Source organism: Etheostoma spectabile, chromosome 12, assembly GCF_008692095.1.
Source record: "Etheostoma spectabile isolate EspeVRDwgs_2016 chromosome 12, UIUC_Espe_1.0, whole genome shotgun sequence".
Lineage (NCBI taxonomy): Eukaryota > Metazoa > Chordata > Actinopteri > Perciformes > Percidae > Etheostoma > Etheostoma spectabile.
The window spans coordinates 9,434,525-9,458,617 of NC_045744.1; the positions used below are offsets into that span (position 1 = coordinate 9,434,525).

Sequence of the window (24,093 nt, forward strand, 5' to 3'; positions counted from 1 at the left end):
TGATAAATTACCTCACGTGATGTCACTTGGGTCAAAATCAGTTAGGGCAGAGCTTTGTAGCCCACTCCTCATATCTGCCTCAGACTGGCAGCCCAAGGCTACATTAGTTGCATAGTTGCAATTACTTGCATAACATGCCCAAATCTCTGCCTTAACTGTTTGCAGTTAAGCATTGTGGGTAATGTAGGTGCCAGGTTTTAACAAGGAAGAAAAATGCATGGAATAAAAAGATGATGGTTCTAGTTCTGTTGCATTGGTTTTGATATTTTTTTGTGACTGATATAGCAGTCGAATGCTAAATCGGTGGAGCACTCTTTTAAAACCACAAATGTCAACCTCATGGTGGTGCTAGAGGAAAAGTCAGGACATCATAAAATACATTAGGATTCATCCTCTGGGCACCATAAATGTCTGTATAAAATGTTATGTCAATCCATCCAACAGTTGTTGAGATATTTCAGTCTGGACCAAAGGGGTGTACTGACAGACTGGCCGACATGACCGTCCATAGATCCATGCAGCTAACACAGCTAAACAGACATTCTTTAAATCAGCTGAGGGAAATGCAACACTCTTTTGAAGCGAAAACAACTCAACTTTATATACCCCCTGAGCCACTGAATTGTGTAAAGCCATGCAAGGCATCTCCTCCCCAGTGTTAACACCATGGCCTTGTCTTTCAGCAGAACCTAGCTGAGGAAATATACTCCGCACAGCAGAGGAAAGGTAAAACGTCTGGAGGACGGATAAAACACGACTGCAAGGGATGAGGAGACTTTTTTTTGATAAGGGGACAAGGGAGACTAAACATTGTACAATGTAAGCAAGTGAAAATTAAGCACACTGCCACTTTGATCACACTTCTGGCTGACAGGGAGATGTAATTACGACCATGGGAAGGCAATTATTCACACAACGTATGAAGAGCCGACAAGAGAGACGGAGAGAGAGGAAGAGTGCGGGAGGAAGAAGGGGAGAAGAGGGAAAAATGAAGAAAGATGTACAAGTGATAGCACACAGAGGAGGGGAAACAAGACAAAGACAGAATGATATTAACGGTGGCATCCTCAGACAGACTGAATGACGGGTGAAAAGACAGCGAGTCAGACGAGGAAGCAGCCACATCTTGTAAAAGCAGTTCACTAGGCACATACTGTAACAAGACAATCTTGGACATAAAGACAGACAGTGCTGCATGCTGCCGGTCAGGGGTTAGGGATTGGGGTACAAAAGCAACATGGAAAGCCTACAGTAGTAGTTATACCTTCATGTACGCCCTGCATGTCTTCTCTCTTTTTTGAAGCTTTTCCACACAACAAGAGGATCAAGCACAAAAGACAGATTGTAGAAAGAGGTGGTAAAAACACAGGAAGCATTAAATCATGCCACGCACTTACCATAAAGTACAGAATTAATGAAAAGAAAGAAAGGCACAGGTCTATAAACCACAACCTTGAAATGATCTACCAGCTCTAAATGCTTTTCAGGGGAATTCTAAATATGAATCACAATATAGTGAGGGGAAGGGATGAGAAATGCACAGTAGTGTGGAGGAAAAAATGCTGAGACTAGATTCTGATGCTCCCCATTAACGATGCTTTAAAATACAATGAGAAGATAAACAATGAGGGATGAGGTCATTTGTATTTCATGGCATGGAGAGCAAAATATAGTAGCTATTTTGTAGAACCCTTTGTGTTTGTAGTTACCTTCTCCTACCTAATTGAGTCAAAGTGGAGATAATCACATACTGTAGGTGTCACAACAAAAAGATACAATGTTCTTTGTATCCCGATTACAACTGCCACATCATAAACACATTTTCTTCAACCAAGACACGATTGCTGCCATAGACACCCCCATTTACCACTTGTCAATTTGTGGGAAAGGGCTGCGTGCAACTTTAAGAACCATACCAGTGTTTTGGCTCCTTGAACACAAACCATGTGCGTATGATTTTTAGTAAAGAAGACACTAAAAAAAGCCAATAGAACTTGCAAAGCCACGGGTATGGTGCTTTAACTTCTGTCATTGTTGCTTGTCATCAGCCAATCTCACGCTGTTGTTGTTGTGATGTACAAGTCAGTGAGAAACCTGGAAGCTCTTATCTTCACATGCGCAACAGCAATGCAGCTGTCTTGAACAAAAAGGCACAAACAACGGGCATCATTTCGGTGAAAATAACCTTGTTTACAGAACAACTGCTGTCAAGAAAGTCTGAATAATAATGTAATTTTGTAACTGTCACTCATCTCTCCATGAGACTGCCTGCAGCTGAAAGATGTAAGTAAGTCTTGGGCCTACTCTTTTCTTGACAAATGCCTGCAGAAGCTCCGGGAGTGAGCAATTCCACACTTGTCAGCAATGAAGTGTTATTCTTTGTGTTGGTGGGGGGCTCATGGCCATTAGCTCCTTTAAGGTAACACTGCCAGGTGAGTCTGTGTTTCCAAAGCCGGTAATTACCAGGAAGCTGCAGAGGAATGAGCTTCCCCTCAGGGCTAGACCTGCCTTCCTAGCCAGTGAAGACTGTGTGTGTCCGAGAATGTGTGTGTGTGATTACATGTGCAGGTTTGTGTTTGTGTGTATTGGTAGGCATCCTGCTAATGAATGTTCTGAGTCATGCTGACACAGAGTTGGAGCAAAAGGGGAATGAAGTTTATGCTAAACAGGAATTCCACAGTACCTTGTTGAAGCTGCGACCAGCTGAGTCCTTCTCGCTGGGCCTTAGCTCCTGCAGCTGAGCATCCAGGATATCCACGAGCTGCTCCATCAGGCGCACCGAGGAGCTGACGTCTCCGGCAAACACCGGGCCCTGTGTGTGGCGTGCCAGCTCATTGGCTAAATTAGCAGCATTTTCGCCACTTCGAATCTAAAAACAGCAACGGGGAAAACAAGGGGGTGTCAGTGAAGCGTCTTTGAAGAAGTCCTGAGATGGTTCTGCAAGCTGAAGCTAAAATAATGAATCCCACACATTCCACAGAGTTATAATCCATTGTTTGGTCAGAAGGAAAGAAAGGCATTGTGTGCAGAATGAATAAAAAACACCGGGATTGAACACAATAGCATAACTGTAACACACAAGCTAAAGAAACTCTGAAAAAATGTTAAGCTGTCTGTGTTTGTATTCTCATGTGTGATCAGTATATTACACCAATTATTTTAAATTGTTGCCAAACCCCCCCCCCCCCCCCATCCTGCTTTTACTGAGCTGAGCATATGTAGACAGTATATACTATACTACTCATATTCATGGTAGTATACAAAATCAATTAACTTCCATTTGGTACTAAGAGGAAATGAAGCACACACACACACACACGCAGACACTGACACACACATACGCACACACACACACACACACACACACACACACACACACACACACACACACACACACACACACACACACACACACACACACACACACACACACACACACACACACACACACACACACCAAAGAGAAAGCTAATGCAGCGTTAATGTCATAACATACAGGCAAAGTCTAATTCCGAGTCGGATGTATCAGACATTTTTGGCAGCTGGGATATCTCCAACTCTGCGAAAGAAGAACTACAGGAGTGTCACGTGGCATAATGGCTGCAACACCACCAATGTTGTCAATTACATCTAAATAAAATTCAGTATCAATGCTAATACAATCAATTCAGCCAAGTATACCGTTTTGAATCTGGTTTCACTTGCTAATAAGCAGCAAATATGTAGTAATAACAACATATAACTACATTTCTCTTCTGCCACTACAGGGCTAGCAATTGGTGTAACCAGCTTTGAATAATAACTGTAACTACCATGGAACAACATGTGTTGTTCCATGGTAGTTCATGCCATAAAGCCTCATGACAACACATTCAGTATTTCAGAGGACTATACAACAAAAAAAATATCAAACACCATACTACTTGTGTTAATAAACCAACTTTTTTTAAGTGGCATACTTTTAATCACAAGTAGAAAACAATTAGCTCATAATTCATTAAAACATGGACAGCTCAATTCAAAATTCAAGTTTGAAATTCACTTGAACCATTAAAATGTAATTTTAGTGTACAAACTCCAATCTCAGACTATGTGCTCCACAACGTTTTGGGTCAGTTGCCAAAGCCCTTGATAGTCATGGGCGCCTGAAACCATACATAACATGCAATTTTCCCATTCTTCCTATTGTGCCAACATGGAAGGGATGCAGCATAGTTATGTTTTCAAAGAATAAATGATTATTTTTAAAGATCATTCTGAAGCCGTATGATCACCATCAATTTAAGTTATTTAGATTGATTTGAATGATCTGCAACTCAGAATAGCTTATGTGAAAATAACATTAACCACACACTTAAAAATCAAGCTAATATGATGTGGATACTGCCTGTTTCTTTAGAGTGTTTCAGACTTTTTAAGAAACCTGTATATAATTAGTAGTGTATGGAATTGATGCATAGTTCTTGAGTTAGTCACATCTACATTACCCAAAATGCCCAATGCGAGCACCCAGAAACCCTTTCTGAACCTGCTGTATGTGCAAGGTGTTTTTCAGTTCAAGAGAAATCTCTTCCTTAAAATTCAATATTGTGCGTTTGTGTTGCATTATGGTCCTTTCAGGCTTCTGCAACTGTTAACTGTGTGGGTCCATTAGATTTCTACCTGCATGGCAGTTGAACATCAAAGCAAAAAAGTCAGTGAAGAAAGCAGCTCTGGGTCTTTGATTCTCAGTAACTGAGTGCAGAACTTGGCATTTACTCCTGATAGCTCATTTCTCTCTGCTACCACGCTGTATTTAAGCCACAAAAAGCTGAAGTATTTTCATAATCTTTACCCTTGACCAGTTCTCTGCTGGTATAAGAAAAACAAACTGAGCAAGCGAACGGGTAACACATTCCTACTAGCTGTTTGATATGAGACGTGTTACATGTTTGCTGCTATATTTTGTAATTGACACATTGCTGTTTTACCTTTTGTGCCACTTGAGTCACCCAGTGGGAGGTGCAGTTGCTGAGGTCTGGGCCTTTGGAGCACCAGGTCCCTGTCACAGTGCAGAGGAAGGAGGCGATGCCTGCAGTACCACACAATAAACACAACAGTTGGTAAGAAGCCAAAACCTTGCTCAAATACAGTTTTTTTTTCTGCTGATCACTCATTCACATCAACTCTTTGGTGCAGGAAACTGTTGCCAGGAACAACCACTTCCAACAATCTGAAAGGCTGCTTTGTAAAATGAACACAAATACAACAGAGAAAATTACAGAAGGCATACTAAAACACTGTCAGGTTCATACATGGCTTGGACAAAACTGACGGAAAAAAAACAGTGGACTCTGGTTTGTTATTGTCTGAAATATTGTTAATGCTATGCATGTCTAAATAAAAAAATAGTCCTAATGAAGACACCCCCCACTGACAACAGCAACAATATAATGTATTGTATGTAATCCAAGACTCATTCCCTTTTCACCCCCACAGTCAAAACATTGTCTCTTTTTAGCTTTCCTCTTCCAATGGCCCCACTTTATATTTTGACAGTTCTGTCAATCTCTGTGATGAGGTGTTAAGGTATCTCATGAGAGATTCCTGTGTGAGTATCATTGTCAACTCAAGGGGTATAACAGCACAATGCTTCCTTTACTGCTGACTTCCTACACTTCCAGAAGTTATATTAAATGTGAGACATAACTGTGAATATACTGTCTGAATGTAATTCAGACAATAAGTAAACACTGGACTTTGGTTCCTGCCTTCTATTTCATAACATCCCAAATATTGTTCATCATCTCCACTGTGTCTGTGCTCTGTTAGGGATGTAAAGGGCAACAGCATTTTTCTCTCTTCATGCACACAGCCTCAGTACATGGAGGCAATATGGAACAATATGGAAATAGTACACTTAGTAAATAGGTACAGTATTTGAAAGTGACAATGACAGAAGCTGAAGTATAAGCAGTCCATGGATGTGCTATATGTCGCTAGCATCCTGTAGGCACAACAGTGGGAAGAAAAAGGTTTAGATTTAAGTTTAATGGAGTGTAAGTTTAAAGAACATTTTACATAAAGTTATAACATTAGTATAATGTAGAGTGAGGCGGACATCACAGCAAATACAATCCCGACAGGGAGATGCAGGACCCTGACGTTGGGTTTTCCCTACTTTTTTGCTACAGCTGATAAATTAACCGGACTGCTTTTTGCCGATAGATGGATGTCCCCCAAAATGATCAGAACCAAGTATTCAACCAAACCATGTAATAAAAAACACAAACACACAGATAGTGGGCCTACCTCTGGTCCCTTTGGGGCAGGGCCTCTCCACAGTGCTTCCAGTGTGGGTCTGGGGCCAGTCGATGGCTCTCCTCCGGGTCGTCTCACAGAAGCGCCTGGGTGTTGGCGGCAGCTCAGGGATGGTGGGCTCTGCTGTACCTGAGCCACGATTGTCTTGAAACGGATCCCTCCCCTCTCTTGGATCTGCTCCTGCTACAGTGGTGTCACCCTGACTTTTCACAGTGGACACAGCGGTGGTGGTGACCACAATAGTCTTGGGTATGGATGATGAGAACGAGAACTCTTCACTGGTTGGCACTAGAGTAAGAGAAGAGTGAAGCTGTTAGAGCTTGAGTCATGAATGTTCTTGCTTTGAACTCCCATTTTTTCCAGTAGTAGGGGAACTGCAACTGTTTGGAGTCCTGTGGCTTGTTGGTATTGCTAGAGTTACTGCTGCCCATAATTCCTGGAAATTAAAAGCTTTATGCAGCTCAACACATCTATCTCTTGCTATTTTTAGTTTACTTAAGCCCCTAAATAAGACAAGCAGTGCTGGTCGGGCATCCTTTGACAAAACGCTGATTTCCTTTTAACAGAATCAGTACCTTGGGCTGATTAAACGTCAACAATGAAGACAAAGCCTGTCTGCATTTTACTTGTTCTGCCTAGTTCATCTCTCTCACTTTGATAAAGCTAGTGTGCAGAAGGAGAACTGCACTGCTCCGAGCGAAAAACATACATCAGCAATAATGCGATTCCACTGTATTCAATCCACGTCTACAATTCGAAGCAAATCTATGTGTAAATGTGTTCATGCACGTGTGTAAGTGTGCTTGTGTTTGCTCCATTACTCAGGTGTGTTCCTGCTTAAAACCACAGATGGATAGCTGCTGCAGAGAGCCTGGAGATAGGAAATATAGTCTATTGACTAGATAAACTAGGAAATGAGAGCAGAAATAGGAAATCTATACATTGTTTACAGTATAAATAACATAATAATAATGAATACAAAGCAAAAACAGTGAATATTTGAATGTGTGTGTGTCTACATGGATATACCACTCTTCTGTATGAATGATCATACATTTTTACCCACAACCACCTGATTGTATTTAGAGAAAAAAAGCAGCTTTCAACAATGAGGTCTGCTGTTGTGAAAGGCACTATAGTGTTGTCTTCATGATCCCTAGGTGCTTCTGGGAAAATGCAATATCATCCTATCTGACACTCCATCATCCAACACGTATCTCCATTTCCTGAGAGAAAACGGTGACACAAGCCCACATTTCGTGTTTCACACTAATCAGCCAGTCAGGAAAGTCTTCGCTTTTTCATTCCAGTGAAATATCTGTGTTTAATACAAAGCTGATATCTGGTGATGAGGTCTGGAGGCCACAGCTGGGAGGAAACAGTGTTCCTGTGATGCTTATTATTAAAAAAAGAAACTAAAGCCCCAACCACCCTAGAGTGTTGGCTGAGTTGTGACATTTTACTCAATGACCTTTTCCCCTGGCAGGAACCCTAGCTAATTAACTTACACTCAAGTCCTTGTGTCTGTCACCCACACATTCACAGGTTGGCCAGGTTGCATAAGTAACAGCTGACATGTGCGGTTAACACGAGCAGGAAGCTATAAGTTTAGCACAAAAAGTAAGGAAATTTGCTGGTCAACAGCCAGTGAACAGCATGAGCAGGAGGAGCCGGGCTGTTGTGGCTGTGTATGGTTCTTCCACACGCTACTGAGGCTCCTGATTGTGAAATGAATGAATTGTTAAATTGCCAATATGTCTTGTTTCTTCCAACTTCAATCATCCAATCCACCAAACACCAAACGAGTCAAAGGCAGAATAAGCTGCTTGGCATTGGCAGAGAAGATTTGGTAAATTTTTCATGGGTGCAACCCACATACTCAGCGCTGCAGCTCATCCCACAAATGCATGTTCCTTTCAAATGGTGCCCCATTTGAAAGAGAACTAAATGTTATAATGCCATTATGGCAGCCCTTTCCTCTCTTGTTTGTGTGAATGGTCTGTTTCCTTGTTTGTTATCCCTCATGTTTTTTCCTCCTGTGTCTGTGAGTTGTGGACGTAGCTTAGTTTGCAGGCTGCGTCAGGTGAAGCCCATTCCCTAATCATCCCCCCCTGTGATCCACTTGTCAGCAGATCGTTCAGTCTACTAGTGTGATACAGTTGTAACTCCTTGCTCCTCGTGTAAATCTGTTTTCTGGTCGACATGGTAAACGCCACAAACAAAAGACTGGGCACGCTCTGGGGAGCGCACTGCACCTACCACTGGATCCCTCGTACACCCCCTTGTCCCTTGCACTATTACTGTACATATATACTGTATATTAAATCACTTAAACAGATTTCCTGTGTGTCACATCAGCTTTTGGGTCCAATCTTCAGTGCCGTTCCATAACACTAAACAGGCTTTCCAACAGTATAAGATTTATTGCCAAAAAGCATTAATAGCAAATAATCTATCAAACACAAATTTCCTTCCTTTTTGTGCTAAGTTTAGCACAAAAAAGACACTGAAAAAAAACAAAAAACTTTGTTTAAAAATCTGCCAGTGAAGATTTTTTGACTCAGGCAAAAAGAGATGATTCATAGGCTGACTCTGTTGATTCAATATACGCATATAATGCAATACAAGGGCAAGTATAATTGGGTTTGAGAATATTAAACCTCTCCATACCTGAGCAAACTCCTGCTTTTTCACTGGCTAATATGAGCCCTAATATGCATCTGCCTGTAACAGCTTGCTTGCATCACCTGAATAACCTGCTCCTGAGACCACATTGCTCTAACTCCTGAGCTCAAAGCCCTCTACCACCCACACTTCAGCATAAATTATCATACCGTACAGAGACACATTTTGTTCTGTCTTGGCATTTTTTGTCACTGCAAATTCTTTTTTCTTTTAGCATATATTAACAATAGCAGTTGATTCACTTCAGAAATGCTGCAGTACATGTTAGGGCTGCAACAAATTACAACTTTCATTATCAATTAATCTGACAATTATTTTATTGATTAGTCATTTAGTCGATAACATGTTACACAATTGTGTACACTGTCAATCATAGTTTCTCAGAGTACAATGAGAAATTTTTAAAATGACAGAGAGTCTAAAACCGAAAGAAAGTCTCCTCTTCTTGCTTTAACAATCAAATAACTATAATTTACAGACATCACCACCTTGGATTTCTGGGATGTTGTGGTAGGCATTTTCACTATATTCTGACCTTTTACATTGATCTACTGATTGAGAAAATATTTGGCAGATTAATTACTAAGTGAAAATAGTAGTTTGCAGCTGTCCTAATTCCCTTAATCACTCACATAATCCAATGGAGATAATACCTAATGAGTTTTATATGCTATGATCATTTTAGGTTTTGAAAAATTCAGATTTTATTTCACAAGTAAATATGCAGAAAAATGAAATCATATCAATTTTATTTAGGTGGGGCACTGAGATGTTGATGACTGTTTTAAGACCAGATACAATCTTTGTGGCTTTTTGCAGTCAGCAAGTCTGGGGTTGTCAGAGTAGGATTGTAAAGGGAGAACATCATATTTATTTAATACTACATCAAGTAATGTCAGATGTCGAAAGCATTTGTGGGTTTATTTGATGTCTCTGCACCATGCGCCCTACAATTTACTTTTGATTGCCAAAAGCAAACTCCCCTCCAGTGAGATCCTTGTGTCCTCTTATGGCACTCAACCAAGAGAGGGCTGCAACAATTAGCTGCCATTTCTCTCAAGAGGCAGTGAAGTCACTCTTTATGGGCAATCTGACACCAAAGGCATACTGTTGCCATATGCTGAATAATCCCTCTTGTAAATAATGGAAGAGTTTGAGATTGAACACTTGACAAATGGCTATCACCAGAGTCAAAACCCGAGTGTGTAAATTAAAACAGAACTAAAAGAAAGAAAAACCATTGTGCAAGATCATCAATCAAGACATCAGAGATGAAGCAGAATTAGTTTTATCACTTCATAGCCCCCAGAGTCATCTGCAAGGAAGATGACAAAACATATTAAACCATAATCAGATGATTGGTCTAGATATTCTGTTTGCCCTTGCTTTGGCAGCTTACACTGCTGAACTAAAAGAACATTTTATCTCAAATTACACACACAGTCAGAGCAGTAAACATTATTTAACTGTCCATTTAAAAGCCAGGATAAATAGATCATAAGCCGTCTAATACCTCAAGAGCAATGGCAACTCACAGCCAAATCAAGCTGCTCTTAATTGGTTTACATTTTTAAGATAAATCAACTACAACGCTAATTCTTCCAGTAAAATGACAAATAGACAGACATAGTTGAAAGGAAATATTGAATAGGCAGAGCTCAGTTATTAAAGGGTGAAAATCAATCAATGTGTCCTACAGTGCCCTTTCTTTTCCTTTGGAATTTGTCCTTGAACTGAAAAGCACCAGATTGAGCTGCATACCATTTAACGGTATGAAATGGTGAGCGAACGTCCTATTGTTGATCCACATTAAAAAGAAAAAACCCAGCTGTGACAGTAGAGCAACAGAGCAAGGTAAATGGAAAATATATGGAAAATATAAGGCTATAGCCAGTAACTGGTTAGCTTAGCTTAACATAAAGACAGGAAAACAGGAAACAGGGAAAACTCTAGCCTGGCTCTGTCCAAAAATAACAAAATCCAAGTATCAGAACCTCTAAAACTCATGTTATATCTTGTTTGTTTATTGCGTACAAAAAGTGTAAAAACAACAATTTACCGTTTTATGGTGGGTTATGTGCCGTAACATTTCCTGGCCAGGCACAGTTTCTTGCTATAGTGGGGTTGCTTGGCAACTGCTCAGAGCTACTACAACATCCGGAACATAACCTCCAGTAAAACAGTGAATTTTGGATGTTGCACTACGTTTTTTGGACGGATTAAACAAGCAAGATGTAACGTGTTAATTAAGGTGTGGGGTAAGTTACTTGAAAAATGTAATCAATTACTTATTACTCATTGAAAAAAATAATTGATACAAATTTCTCAAAAGCAAAAGTAATCGTTATATTATGTGTAGAAATAAAAAATAAAAAAACATTTTAACAAATAGTCTACATTGTGGAGGTATCTACTGACCTTGAACAGCTAGCTTAAATGTTAACTGTAACTGTATTTTAAAAAGTAATCAGGACATACACATTACTGAGTTATCAAATTCTGCACAACACTGTTAATTAGTGAGCTTTAAGTACTGGTAAATTGATTTTGTTACCTTTGTGCTAAGCTACTGGTACCTTCATATGTACTGTACAGACAGAGTTTTATTGATCCTCTCATTTAACTCGCCCCGATAAAAGCAAATAAACGTATTTACCAAAATGTCCCAAACTTTTGCTTTAACCAAACAATAGGGATGTTGCCACGCTGACGGTGCCCGATATACCACAATAAGTAAAGACAAGATGTGACTACATGTGTGTGGGTCTTCATATATCTTTATATATTGTTGATTTGAGCATGACCTAATAACAAGGCTGTATCAGAGGATAAGAACTGTGTGAGAGCTACAGTTGGTCTTTTTTGCCTCTTTACCTAGAGCCAGTGCTGGTAATTAATGACAGGGAAACAAGTCCCAGAAGACATGAATTTTACATTAGGCTGTTTATATGCGCTCATGCTGTTCTGCTTCATCCAGGCCTACGTGATAAGAGTACAAGGCTTGGCATGGAAGGTGCAAGCCACAAGACAATTCATCTGCCGTTTTTTATCCAAAGCTGTGGAATATGTCTTTATTTCTGCTTAATGAAAAAACTCAAACTGCTGAGAAATTGTTGCGGGCCTCACTGTTTAATTACCAATGGTTCTTTAAAGAGCAGTAGACAGAAAAAGCTCTGCCGGACGTATCCTGTGTCTATGCGGGTAATTTATGGGGCCTGCAACTGGGTACTGTGGAGCAGCAAACATGGCATAGTCATAACTAGACGGTTTAACTCAGAGGAAGGTGGCTAACAATAAAGACAAAAATACATGTGCAGACAGAAATACACTCAGAAATAAAGAAATACAAAGAGCAAAAAAAACCTAAGACTCTGTCGTCTAGGCCTAACTTAAACAATTTCCTGCCATAATCTTGCCAGCGTTGATGCATGGCGAGAAGCCGAACAATTAGAGCTCTTGCAAATCTCCTGACTCCATTACTTCAGCTACTATTTTTGCTGCTGAACATCATGCTTCAGAGGGTGGAACACAGGCTTAGTGCGTGATACATCTATAAATGTCCTCTGTCTTGACGGCTGACCTGGACATGTCGTTCAAAGATATAAAAGCATGTCAAAGTGCAGCGAGGTGCACAACTGAGTTTAGCTACAAAATGGCTGAGCAATGAACTGCGTTGTGATGCTCAATATCTATCATGTGGCAAGCAGGATATGAAATACTGGTTTTGCTTCACGTTTCAATTAAGCATAGAGCTCATTTGTGCTCACTGCTACTGGATTACAGCAGTGGGCTAAGCCTTTTGGACAAAGCCATTCATTTTATGCCCCTTGTCTTTAAGGCCTCAGATCAATGAAACTTCAAATACAAATTAATTTTCTCCTTTCACTCCTTGTTAGTTTGAAATGCTCTTGGTGATTGCGGGCTCCTCTGATTGTTTTTGTTTTTAATTCATTGGACTGAAATCAGTTAATGCCTTTGCACATCACAGAGAATACATTACTGGTGTCCTAAGTTTTGTAATGACGGGCGCTTTGGTGTGCTTTTTATTGGCATGCACCTCTAAGGAGGTGGACTCTAAGTATTGATCATTGCTGTTTTGTGTTCACAATGCATTAGCAGGGAGTAGACATTTTCTTTCAATGCGTGTGAATTGTTTGGAAGAATAAGCAGAAAGATCAATATGGGAAAAGATCTTAGCTAATCACATCAACCAGGGCCAGAATTAAGAAACCTGCAGTGTTACAAACACTGTACACAAGGTAAAGGAAACTGAAGACAAGTTGCTAAGGTCAATTATTTTCTGCTTTGATCACTTTGCTAAAACTCCCTTATAAACCCCTAATCCTGCAGACACTTTAGCACCTCTCTGCATGAGCATTACAGCCAAGGTTGATGCTTCTGACAGAAAAGGACACAGACACTCATTGTGTTACACAAGTTCTACAAGGGAGAGAAATACACTGGGTTGGGTGTTCGAGGTAACACTCTGTGGTCGATGAATCTTAATGGGGACAATTAATTTCCTTTACGCCTCAAGTGCCCCTCAGTTTCAGAGTGAGAGACATTCTTTCAGCACCATTAGATTACCCTGCAGAATAGGTTGTTTAATTCAACGCCATATCATAGGCAGCAATAAATTCTAATAGCTACACAGTAAAGAAGTTAAAGGTGTAGATCTGAAAAAAACTAATAAACAAGAACCAATTATTTTCAAGTGCCATTCACAAAGCCTGGTGTGCTACTGCTGGACATGGCATCTAGTCATGACTCATCTCTCCTTCTTGAGTTCACAGCAGTTCAAATTGTCCCATGCACCATGACAAGTTCTGCTGCAAGGACGCTTTTCTGATTAGATCCCAATAATGGAACAGCGGACGGAAACTGGTATTTAGAATAAGTAGTGAAATCAACTACTATGTTCTTGGGTTCCTTGATTAAATGCACTGTCCCTGATGCAATTGGCAAAGCTACGCCTATGTGGCATTAATGTTTACCGAGGCTTTACACTAGCTGAAAGAGCACATTAAACCCTTCATTGAAAATGTTCTGTGATGGCCACTTTCCTCCTCTTCCTGAGCCTCTTTTGAGACAAGGAGAGTAATTATGAGAATTCAGTTGTTAATTATATTAACATTCATCAGGACGGGAACAGTTGAGCAGGCAGTTTGCATGCATGGGGAACTCCTTCAAGTTTGAGTATTTTTCATATCTCCTCTAATTGAAGCTTTGGTTGTTCAGCAAAACAGACACAAAGTCATCTGTTCTAACAAACAGAACCCACCCCCCCAACCCCTGGGTATCGAGTTATCATGCTGGGGGATTCCAGGGAATGGCAGGAAAACAAACAGTCTTGTTGACAAGAGGTTAGAGTTCAGGAGCACACAGCCACCATTGAGACATCAATGTTAACCCCCCCTTCAACAGCTCAGGTCGAGAATCAGATTCCCCCTTGGCCACCCCTCCTGAATATCCAGAAGTTAAAAATCATAACTTATTCCAGACCAGTGCTTAGGGGCAACCAGAGCTTCTAACATAACTAGAGTTCAAGTCAAGATCCTTGTTCCCCAACGTCACACAGGATACTCTCTGTGGGATAAGGTGGCTGCAGTCAAGTAATTAAGACCATTATCATATTAATGTAAGGTCCCTGTCTGATGACATATATGTCACCTCTCAACACTTCACAGATTAATGTAAGCTCTTGAACCGCCTGACATGATTCTTCACTGTAATGGATCTCTCTTTCCAGCTACTCTTCTACACTGATTCACCATGTGGTACACAACTCTTACACTTAAGCCAGGTGCTTTAAAATATCCGGCCACAATAGGAAGGCTATTTTCCTCCATATATATATATATATATATATATATATATATATATATATATATATTTTCATCATAATGGTTTCAGGTAAAGCCAGAGATTAAAGGATTTGATAGGGCCCAAGCTTCAGCTAGAGTGAGGGCCCGAGCTTGCCTGATGGTAATAAAGAGACGGGAGAAATCCCACTGGGAGCTATCCCTCATTCCAAGGTAAATCTGGAATTTCTGTCTGCAAATGAGCCTGTTCCCCAAGACTAACACAACCCTCTTTTCTCTATCACCTCTGAATTGCATCCAACATTAAAAGCCATCCATCTGTGACATGCCATGCTGCAACCAAACAATATATCAATTAGAAAACAAGAAAGTGAATAAAACCAAAAATGGGAGCAGCTCTCACCTTCAGCAGGATCCGGTGGCCCAAAGTCCAGGTCGTAGCGCAGGATGTAAAAGTTATTCCACACATATAGCTGGTTGTCTCTGGGGTTGTAATCCACAGCGGTGATGTACTGGTACTGGTTAGGGAAGAGGATGTCAGTGTAGTCGCCTTGGCTCAGCTTGGTATTGTAGATGTAATCAATTTGGCTCCTGCTGGCCTCGCTTTCGTTCTCTTCGTAGGTCGAGCGCACCACGTGGAGCACGCCGCACACCATAAAGGCGTTAGAGGCCGAGCGCTTGTCGTACGCTGTCTCCCATGTGGCCTCAAAGCGGAGAGTGTATGGGTTGAGCTGGCTCACCACAATGCGCCCATTGTTCTGCTCCGTGGCGTAGATTACCCATAAGCCCCTCTCGTCTACTGCTAGGTCAATGTCCGTCTTGCCACCCCAGCGGTAAGGTGAGGTGTCGTGATAGTTGGCATTATTAACTATAGCCTCGCCGCTTTTGATGCGAGTGCGCAGGTCAAACTTGACAATGTTGCGAGTGCGTTCCTTGTTGAAGAAGATAGCCCCATCATAGGCCACAAAGCCTGTCCCGTCGACACGGTGCGGCAGTTTATAGGTAGTGGTCTGGCGACCATTTTTGAAGTCCTCTAGAGAGGCGTACTCGATGAGGGTGTCAGTGCGGTACGGAGTCCAGGGCATAAAGAAGACTTTGTCACCGGCCTGCAGCGGGTCTTTGCACCACGACCCCGCTTGCTGCTCTGCCTCAAACAGGAAGGTGGCGTCTCCTACACCCTTCAGAGTCCCGGGACAAATGAAAACTAGTGACAGAGAAGAGAGTGAAAGAAAATACAGTAAGGCACAGTATTTCGAACGTACATAACACTTTTGACACGAATCATTCTTGCTGCTGAACAACAAAAGTACGGGATAAAAAAAAGATCAGGGATTGTGAATTTGGAGGAATGTTTTAACTAGTGCTTTTGTACTATTGCTAGCGGATAGGGAAAAAAGAAAATAAATGGACGTGTCATAGTGGTTATTGGGAATGAGAGGTGTGTGTGACGTTAAGAGAACTTGCATCTCAAGGGTCTGCTGCTACATCCTAACAGGGACAAAACAAAACAAAATGTGAACAGAAAGGGTAAAAACTCCTGTAAATAAAAGACATGGGAAGTGGGGAAAAAAAGAGTTCACACTTAAATACCAGCCTGTCTCTGACATAAAATGCCACATGAACAGCTGGGTATATGGACACACAGCACATGCATTCTAACATGACTGAGGTCATAAACCAAAATGAAAAGGGAACAGACTTCACCTCTTGTAATAAGAGTGAACAACAGGTTGTCAATGATGGTGGCGGCAGCAAAGCAGAGGTAAAATGAAAGTGGAGGTTGGGGAATAGATCGAACAACATTGGTAAAGGATTTTCACTGCTTCTGTGGCGGAACACAAGAGTAACCAGCGATGGGTGAGGGAGGCCGTGGCACTGTTCCCATTTAGACGGTTTTAAATTAATTGGTTCTGGCTAAAAAGGGACACAATGAATTCTTGTTTTCCTTTCAAACTTTTTTTTGTCTGTGCCAATCTCACTCAGCCATCACTGCAATTTCACATCACGTGCTATGGGTGCAGCAGAAGTTGGGCCAAGCAAACTAGACTGCCAAATAAGAATATATACACACACAACTACTCATTCTTCAAGGGTTAACAAAGTGCTAGGCAAGAGTCCCTGGAACAAATCAACACTGAACAGTTGGTGTTTTCTTTCAAATTGCGAGGAAAAAACTACATTTGTTGATCATGGATGTCATTTGAAATTCTGTTCTGAAATTCATTTGGACTCCATGGGTGCAAACAATCCTCCTATAGGTTTAGGACTTGACAGGAGAGGCAATAAGGAGGGGGACGAGACGTAGGGGGAGCTGTACTCAACACCACAGAACAAGGAGCCAGGGGGGTGGGGGTGTGTGTGTGTGTGTGGGGGGGACCAGACCACTCATTTACCTTTTTGCTCCACTTCTATTTCAGGCATTGGAAAAGAAAGCATAAAAGAGTGCAAAAGGGAGAGAAAGGTTATCATGAGTCAACTACCAGGTACAAAGAGAAGAATTAGTTGGAGGATATGACCATGAGAAGAACTGCAGGGCTGCTTTGGGAAGAAGAGCTCGGAAAAAAGTGTTTGTTAGTGAAACAACCTCTCATCCTAGGATATAAAAACAGACAAGTTATAGCTGGAGACAGGCTATGTGCCATGATTTCCAGTGCATAAAAAACTTTTGATTCCTACTTAGTCCTCAGTCTTTAACTGCCAACAAAATAATGCATTGGCTGATGTAAAAGCAGTATAAATCCCTCTAAAAATGCTTCTCCTAAGTGGCAAGAAAAAAAACATCCCCTGGTCATATTTAGATGGATAACATTCTTAGAAAAACATCACTGGAGTTTTGTTTGGCATGTATTGACTGTGGGTGGAGTTTATTCAAACTTTATAAACACAAATAGGAACTCGATTCCAAACTCCCTCGGCCACACACGTAAAACATGACACGGTGCTAATGTTACAAACTCTTAAATGAGCCAAAGAGAGCAAAAGCACATGAGATGACTGATGAACAGTCGGCCTAATATGGAGTTTCTTTAGTAGACTGTTGAAGTTGCATCGACTCTGGGTGGAGTGGGGGGGAGAGGCTGGAGACAATATGTGAAAGCTTAAAAGTTGAAAAAAATGAGAGCACAGAGGTTAGTGGGGGGGGGGGGGGGGGGTTACAGGACAAGAGGTGAAGGGAGGTCTGTTTGAAAGAGAGAGAAAAAAGCGTGAATATTTCTAAAGATGTTTACAATTCATCAATTTAAATACCAAGTACTTTCACAGGCAGGAATGAAGCCTAAAGCTGCTCTTTAAACTACTTAGTTGATGTTGACTAAGAAGATGTTGCTGAGATTCATTGAGAATTTCATTTTTTGTAATATTGTGGGCACTGCATACTACAAACCACAGATTCCATTTATTGTTATTGTGCTCAGGGGAGACATCTCACATCTCACACCTTGTATCTTGTATTAACTGCAAATCTAGTATTAATTCTTAATATATTTGAATGATTTCTAATCCATTTCCAAATCTGATCAGGTTTAGCATTCAACATTTTTAAATAACTAAAGTCATCTATAAGTCAAACTCAAAGATTCAATCTATATTTGTTACTTACTTACACTAACTCACAACAGATTTATTGTATAACCGCTGTATCCTACTTTATTTTACACCTTATTTTTACAACTGAAGAACCCCACTCTTCCAGATAAACCACAAAAAACATGCTAGTCTTCCAGCTGAAGTTTCATCTGTAAAACAAACAAATACTTGTAACTCCCCTGAAAAAACGAGATAATACATCTCAAGGGTTTTATCCTAATAATAAACTAATTTCGAACAACTGAAGAGTATATAGACTGCGGTTACAGCTCATCTGTCTAGTCTACAGACACTTAAAAACACACACAATAAGAGTTCAGTATGAGATTTGGATGGCGATACTTACTATAGGGAACACACTCATACTGGACCTCTAAGTACTTGTAGGTGCCAGGGCATGGATCAGGAAAGACATCAGAGCCAGTGACAACCACACACTGCGTACGGTTGTTGCACCTAGAAAAAAAAAGATTGACCAGAGATTTCATCATGACTACCCACAGCAAGAGAACTCGGCAAAGACATTGACAGCAAAGAGTGGGGGAGAAAGTGCATAGTTACAGTTACAAAGAGATTGACGAAATCCCAGCCAGGACTGTCACATATGCATTCTAGTTTAAACCTTGGCAAACAGAGAGAGGAATGAAAGCATTAAGGACGTATAAATAATATAACAGAATGTGATAATGAATAAACGAGCAGATAAAGGCATGTAAGGAACTAGTGATGGCATTTCCTTAACAGCATCCTTATACCACTATTGAAAGGGAAGACGTTCATTAAAGCACATAAAACAGGTGGCGGTGACATGCATGTGGACTGGAATGGTGGCCTCTGTTGAAACGGAGCGGCTCCTCTGTGTGTATGCAACAATCTGGGCGTGAATGTGTCTTTTTTTGATGACAGGTTATTGCACTCTGGTATGAAATAATGTCCCACTGTTAATTAACAGTCGGATGTGTGAATTGCAAAATTAGTGTGTGTGTGTGTGTGTGTTTGTAGATTTTTCTGGTTGCTAACAAAATCAAGTACTGTATGTGGTGAGAAACGCAGACAACTGGGGTCGGGGGGGAGCAGACGACTTCAATCAAGTTCTCTTGAGGCCGAGGGATTGAGAATAATATCAGCAGTAACAGAAGCAAACAAGAAGAAATTGGCCCCAAAATAGGACATTCAACAATTTGCAAGCCTGAGATAAATATTTCAGAAGGTCAGTAGCAGTCATGCAAGTTGGACATACATTTCAACATTGGACATGACTTTCAAAGAATCATTAGTAATTCAAGAGGCTTTTGTTGCGGGCAAATGGGATTGTGCTGCACAACAACCCCACAAAGCATTGCCACTGCACTTTTAACTATGCAGAATGTTGAAGTCATATTAGTAAAAAGTAAATGTATGTACATTAACAAGGACGAGATTTGGCTTTTCATGCTGCACTCTAAATCCAGCTATGCAGCTATTTTCATAACAAAAGCCTTCCCCTAGAAACTAATGGACTATTAAACATATATATATACATACATAAATGAATACAAAGGTGCAAAGTCCATTTTGAAATTTACAAATAACATTAGCTCAAACATCACTGCCAGTATGGTGCCAGGTGCACTTAAGAGTTTTCCCTTTTTCCGGCTTCATTGCAGTGAGAGCTGCTGAAAGGGACATGGGTTACTGCAACAAAATGTGAACTGACTGACGGCAGATGAGAGCAACAGAATCACTTCAAATACACCCAGAGATAATCAATTTAATTTGGGGGTTTATAAGTCTGACTGACACTGGCTCCGAACAGCAGAAGAAAGTACTGTACTTGTGTACAATTTTAAGATACGTGCCGTTTAACACTTAACATACATATTTTATATGAGCTATTTATTATAATGCATTCTTATGTATTATTATGATGAAATGTATATACATTTCCTCCACTTCAACCAGCTACAAAATTACATTGCTGCTAACATACATGTAATAATACAGACCTTAAATGAAGCCATTTGGCATTATAGTTGTTTTTACTTTTGATTATTAATGCTTAAGTGTTTTTAATTAAGTAAAACTTTTAATGCAGTGTTTTGACTTGTAATGGAGTTAATTCTTTTGCCAACAAAAAACAAAAAAATAACACTGACATATTATCACCACTTAAGTTGATGTGGCTAATGTGTTTGAAAATAATTACCTGTTTACACATCCAGAAGATACGGAGCAATTTTAGTGTTTATTTGGAGTTCTTTTTTTCTGGCCTAGTAATATATTCACTCTCTTCTTAGCTCTGTTTTTGTGTCTACCAAATCCGGAGGGAAATATCTGACTCTTAAGCTACTAAATGCTGCACTATGTTCACCCGCTAGCTGCTAACTTTGTCTAACGTTGCTGGTGCTGAGCAGGTAGGATACAGTCTATCTATCAGTCTATCAGTATCAGAGCTTTTTCACTGAAGCAGTTGCCTAAACAATGAGCTGAGAGACGTTTAAAGTTGAACTGCAGCGTAGGTTGATAATTCTCCGTGGGTATGTGACTGCAAGTGAACCTTTCATTTTTTACTACACAAGGTAATTTCATCCATTGTTAACAGGGACGCACCAATTCAAAGGCCGATACACGGCTTGTGGACTACCATCGTCATGTCAGCAAACAACATGACATTCACCCATAGCAGTGTTTATGGCAATGTTTATCTGTTGTGTCACATCGATTTTGAGTTGGCAATTTTGGTTATTTGGTTATTTTTTTATAAGTGTTACTATGAAAATATTAAGTAAAAGTTAAAAAAAATCTAAATAATTATTCAGCCATTGCTAATCTTTCCATGTTGTAAGAATTCACTCTGGCATTTATTGTACTGCAATTTTTAGATGCTTTGGAGAAAAGGGAGGTGTTGTTGCTAAGCATTTAGTCACGCTTCCTCTGTTTTAAACTGCCGCTGAAATCGCTGCATGTAATCTCTGTTGCACTGAGCACAATCTTATGGTTGTAAAGTGTTTGAATCTTGCTTCCGTTGTATCCAAGAGCTGCGCCTCTGACCAGAATAAATAAACTTTATTAAGTTAGTTTCACTGAGTCAGAGAATCGGTGGCCATTGAAATGTAAGTCAGCAAAACAGCCTTATTTAGATTATCTTCTTGTGTTTTTTTACCAACACTAGTAGAAAACAAAGAGGTTGAGGGAACAAGGTCGGCAGAGAGGGATGTCGGACATGCCAGTCCATTTATCTCTGAGAGAATGATCACCAGAATAATAAACCTGTAACCAGTAACCTGCGTTGCCATTAGTTCCTTGTCACATTTTTTCATCAAGACACTATTTTTTGTCTACAATCAAATATTTTACTTGACAAAACACTTTGATGTTGCTGAAAATCAATCCAATTGATTCCTGTGTAGCTGCTTTTGTTGTGAAAAACGGGTTGCTGATGAATACTTTTGTCGCAATTTCCAAACCAACAAAACTGCCACTCTGTGTGGCAGACGCCTCACTGTTTATATCTCCCCAATCTTGTTTAATGTGTTTTTTTATCTGTCCGTGGTGCTATTGCCTTTTGTTCATCTTCCCCGACACTGGCAGAGAGCTGTGTCTTAATGTTTTGCCGGTTAAACATTTTCCTTGTTTTAGTTTGCTGAAGACTGAAGGAGGACTGATTACGGTCTCCAAAAGCTTTGTGACTGCTTTAACATCCCTGGTTATCACATCAACTTTAATTACGGTCAGGAGCCCATTTCCTCTGATCTGAATCATTAGAATAATTCTAGCCGAGGGCTTGTGGTGAAGAGTCTTCTCAAAGCTTTCGCTCAAACACTGCCTCCAGGGAATCTTCCATGGAGATAAGTTTGAAGTTCAGCTCCAGCAAGTGAGTGTCTGACTTGTCAACAGATGTGGTGCACTATGTAGTAGGTTGCAGACTAACCAAGGGGCATGGACACTGTCAGCGGAATGTTACTGTACGAGAGTACTCGGACTCGGCTGTAAATTCAGAGTAAGACAGGAGGACTTGATCTATTCCTGAGCTATTCTGTAGTGCTGCACCTCATGGGAGTAAATACAAACATGAATGAGGGATTTAACCCAAAGGAGATCGATGGTGGGTGGTGATGCTCAGAAGCTAGCCTAAGGGGCTAGGTTAGGATAGAGCAGTGTATTAGAAGATGAACTGTGCTAGTTACTATTTATGAATAGTTCATCCAGTGCCCTTTAAAAATACACACCCCTCTAGGGGTAGGCAGCAGTCGAGTTGAAGTGTTGTTGTGCAGTCATTTGACAGCAAAGCAGCATCATGTGAGAGGGTAACCGGGATAACAGGCATGATGATGGGTACTGCTCACTACCTGAGGCAAAGTCACTTCATTCCAATACAGGTATTTGAACAAAGGAGGGCTAATGTTCCAAATAGGGAAATAAGAGGGTGTTCATGTGACTTGGAGTCTCACTGAGCTACGCTGATTATGACTTAAACAGCAGCAACAACACACAGCTGGTGTGAAGAGCTCTGCCACACGGATGTCAATTCTTGTCTGTCAAGAATTAATCTGCGCCCCAGTTTTCCAGAATTTCAAAAACGCCACCTACATAATTTAGTCAAAATTGAAAAAAGGTGTGAGATGTTGATTAATTGTCCGGTATGTACGTGGCTGCACAAGAAGAGTGATAATTTAAACGTTTCTTTTGTGCGCAGATATGTTAGAGGCAGCAGGAGAAAAAAAAAAAAGGTTCATACTTTGCCAGCTCCTGGTTATGTTTGTGAAATAAGATCCCTCCTCTCCCCCGTGTTTTACCTTTGTGATATGATCTTGTAGGCATCGGGGAGGTAGCAGTTGACGTTCTCCATCTGGAATGGGTCAGCGTCACAGATCTTGTCATCGGTTCGGCCGTAGTTGGCCGTCTCGATCATAATGACATCACTCCCCGGGCACCGGAGATCAATTGCATATCCTTCACATGAGAGCTCCCTCCTGACCAGCCCGAAAGGCAAGGCCGCACGGATGAACCCTGACAGAGGCACAAAGACAGAGACAAAACCTTTAGAGAAATAATACAATTAAAAGGATCACTGCTGCAATACAGTAAGACCACACATCACGCGGTAAAAATCCACTGGCACCAAATAAATAGGCAACAGCAGTCCAATGTTTACCACAATTTTAAACAGACGAGCCATTACACGCGATAGAGGAATGGAGAAAGACAAAACAATTCATCTCTCCTTCTCTCTGTGGTCTTGGATGTTGGCTAAGACATCAAATCGAAGTCATTGGAGACCAACGGTAACCTCATAAATTCTTGAGCAAACACTAAGGCTACAGAGCATCAGGAAGGCCTCCACCTAGAGAACATCCAACACGGAGCCAAACCTATCTGGACCGAGAATAGTTTGTTTTACAGTCGTGCAAGCCCCCTCATTTGTTTCTTTTGCTGTACTAGCTCTGTAAAGAAAGATAGAGAAAAAGTCAGAATCCCGGCAGAATGAAGTGTAACATAATCCATTTTACAATGTCGGCGATCGAAGAGTCTGGAGTCCACACAGGAGGAAAAATCTATACATGGAACACAGCAGATGGGAGCAAAGCCAAATAGCTCTACTTTGGAGAAAATTAACTATTTTGCTCAAATCTGTCCACTCATTTTCAGCAAATTACAATGAAATAGGTTATTCTTCTGTATTTCCTTTTGTCATGACACAAAAAAGGTGGAACTACAGATG

General features: G+C 40.7%; 1 protein-coding gene across 14 annotated transcripts in view; it reads right to left on the reverse strand.

The window, feature by feature from the left end:
- The window catches only part of adgrl2b.1 (adhesion G protein-coupled receptor L2b, tandem duplicate 1), an 85,107-nt gene that overhangs the window by 23,662 nt on the left and 37,352 nt on the right, over positions 1-24,093 (reverse strand). For 8 of the 14 annotated variants that reach the window (XM_032531240.1, XM_032531237.1, XM_032531244.1 and 5 more), the window contains 8 exons: positions 23,168-23,381; positions 18,739-18,848; positions 17,201-17,215; positions 15,211-16,011; positions 6,292-6,588; positions 4,971-5,071; positions 2,684-2,869; positions 1,265-1,303 (listed from right to left, as the gene is read on the reverse strand). In XM_032531240.1, the coding sequence (XP_032387131.1) occupies positions 1,265-1,303; positions 2,684-2,869; positions 4,971-5,071; positions 6,292-6,588; positions 15,211-16,011; positions 17,201-17,215; positions 18,739-18,848; positions 23,168-23,381 (1,763 nt within the window). The remainder of the gene's footprint in view (positions 1-1,264; positions 1,304-2,683; positions 2,870-4,970; positions 5,072-6,291; positions 6,589-15,210; positions 16,012-17,200; positions 17,216-18,738; positions 18,849-23,167; positions 23,382-24,093) is intronic. The other 6 variants (XM_032531241.1, XM_032531250.1, XM_032531242.1 and 3 more) reach the window with 3 other exon arrangements.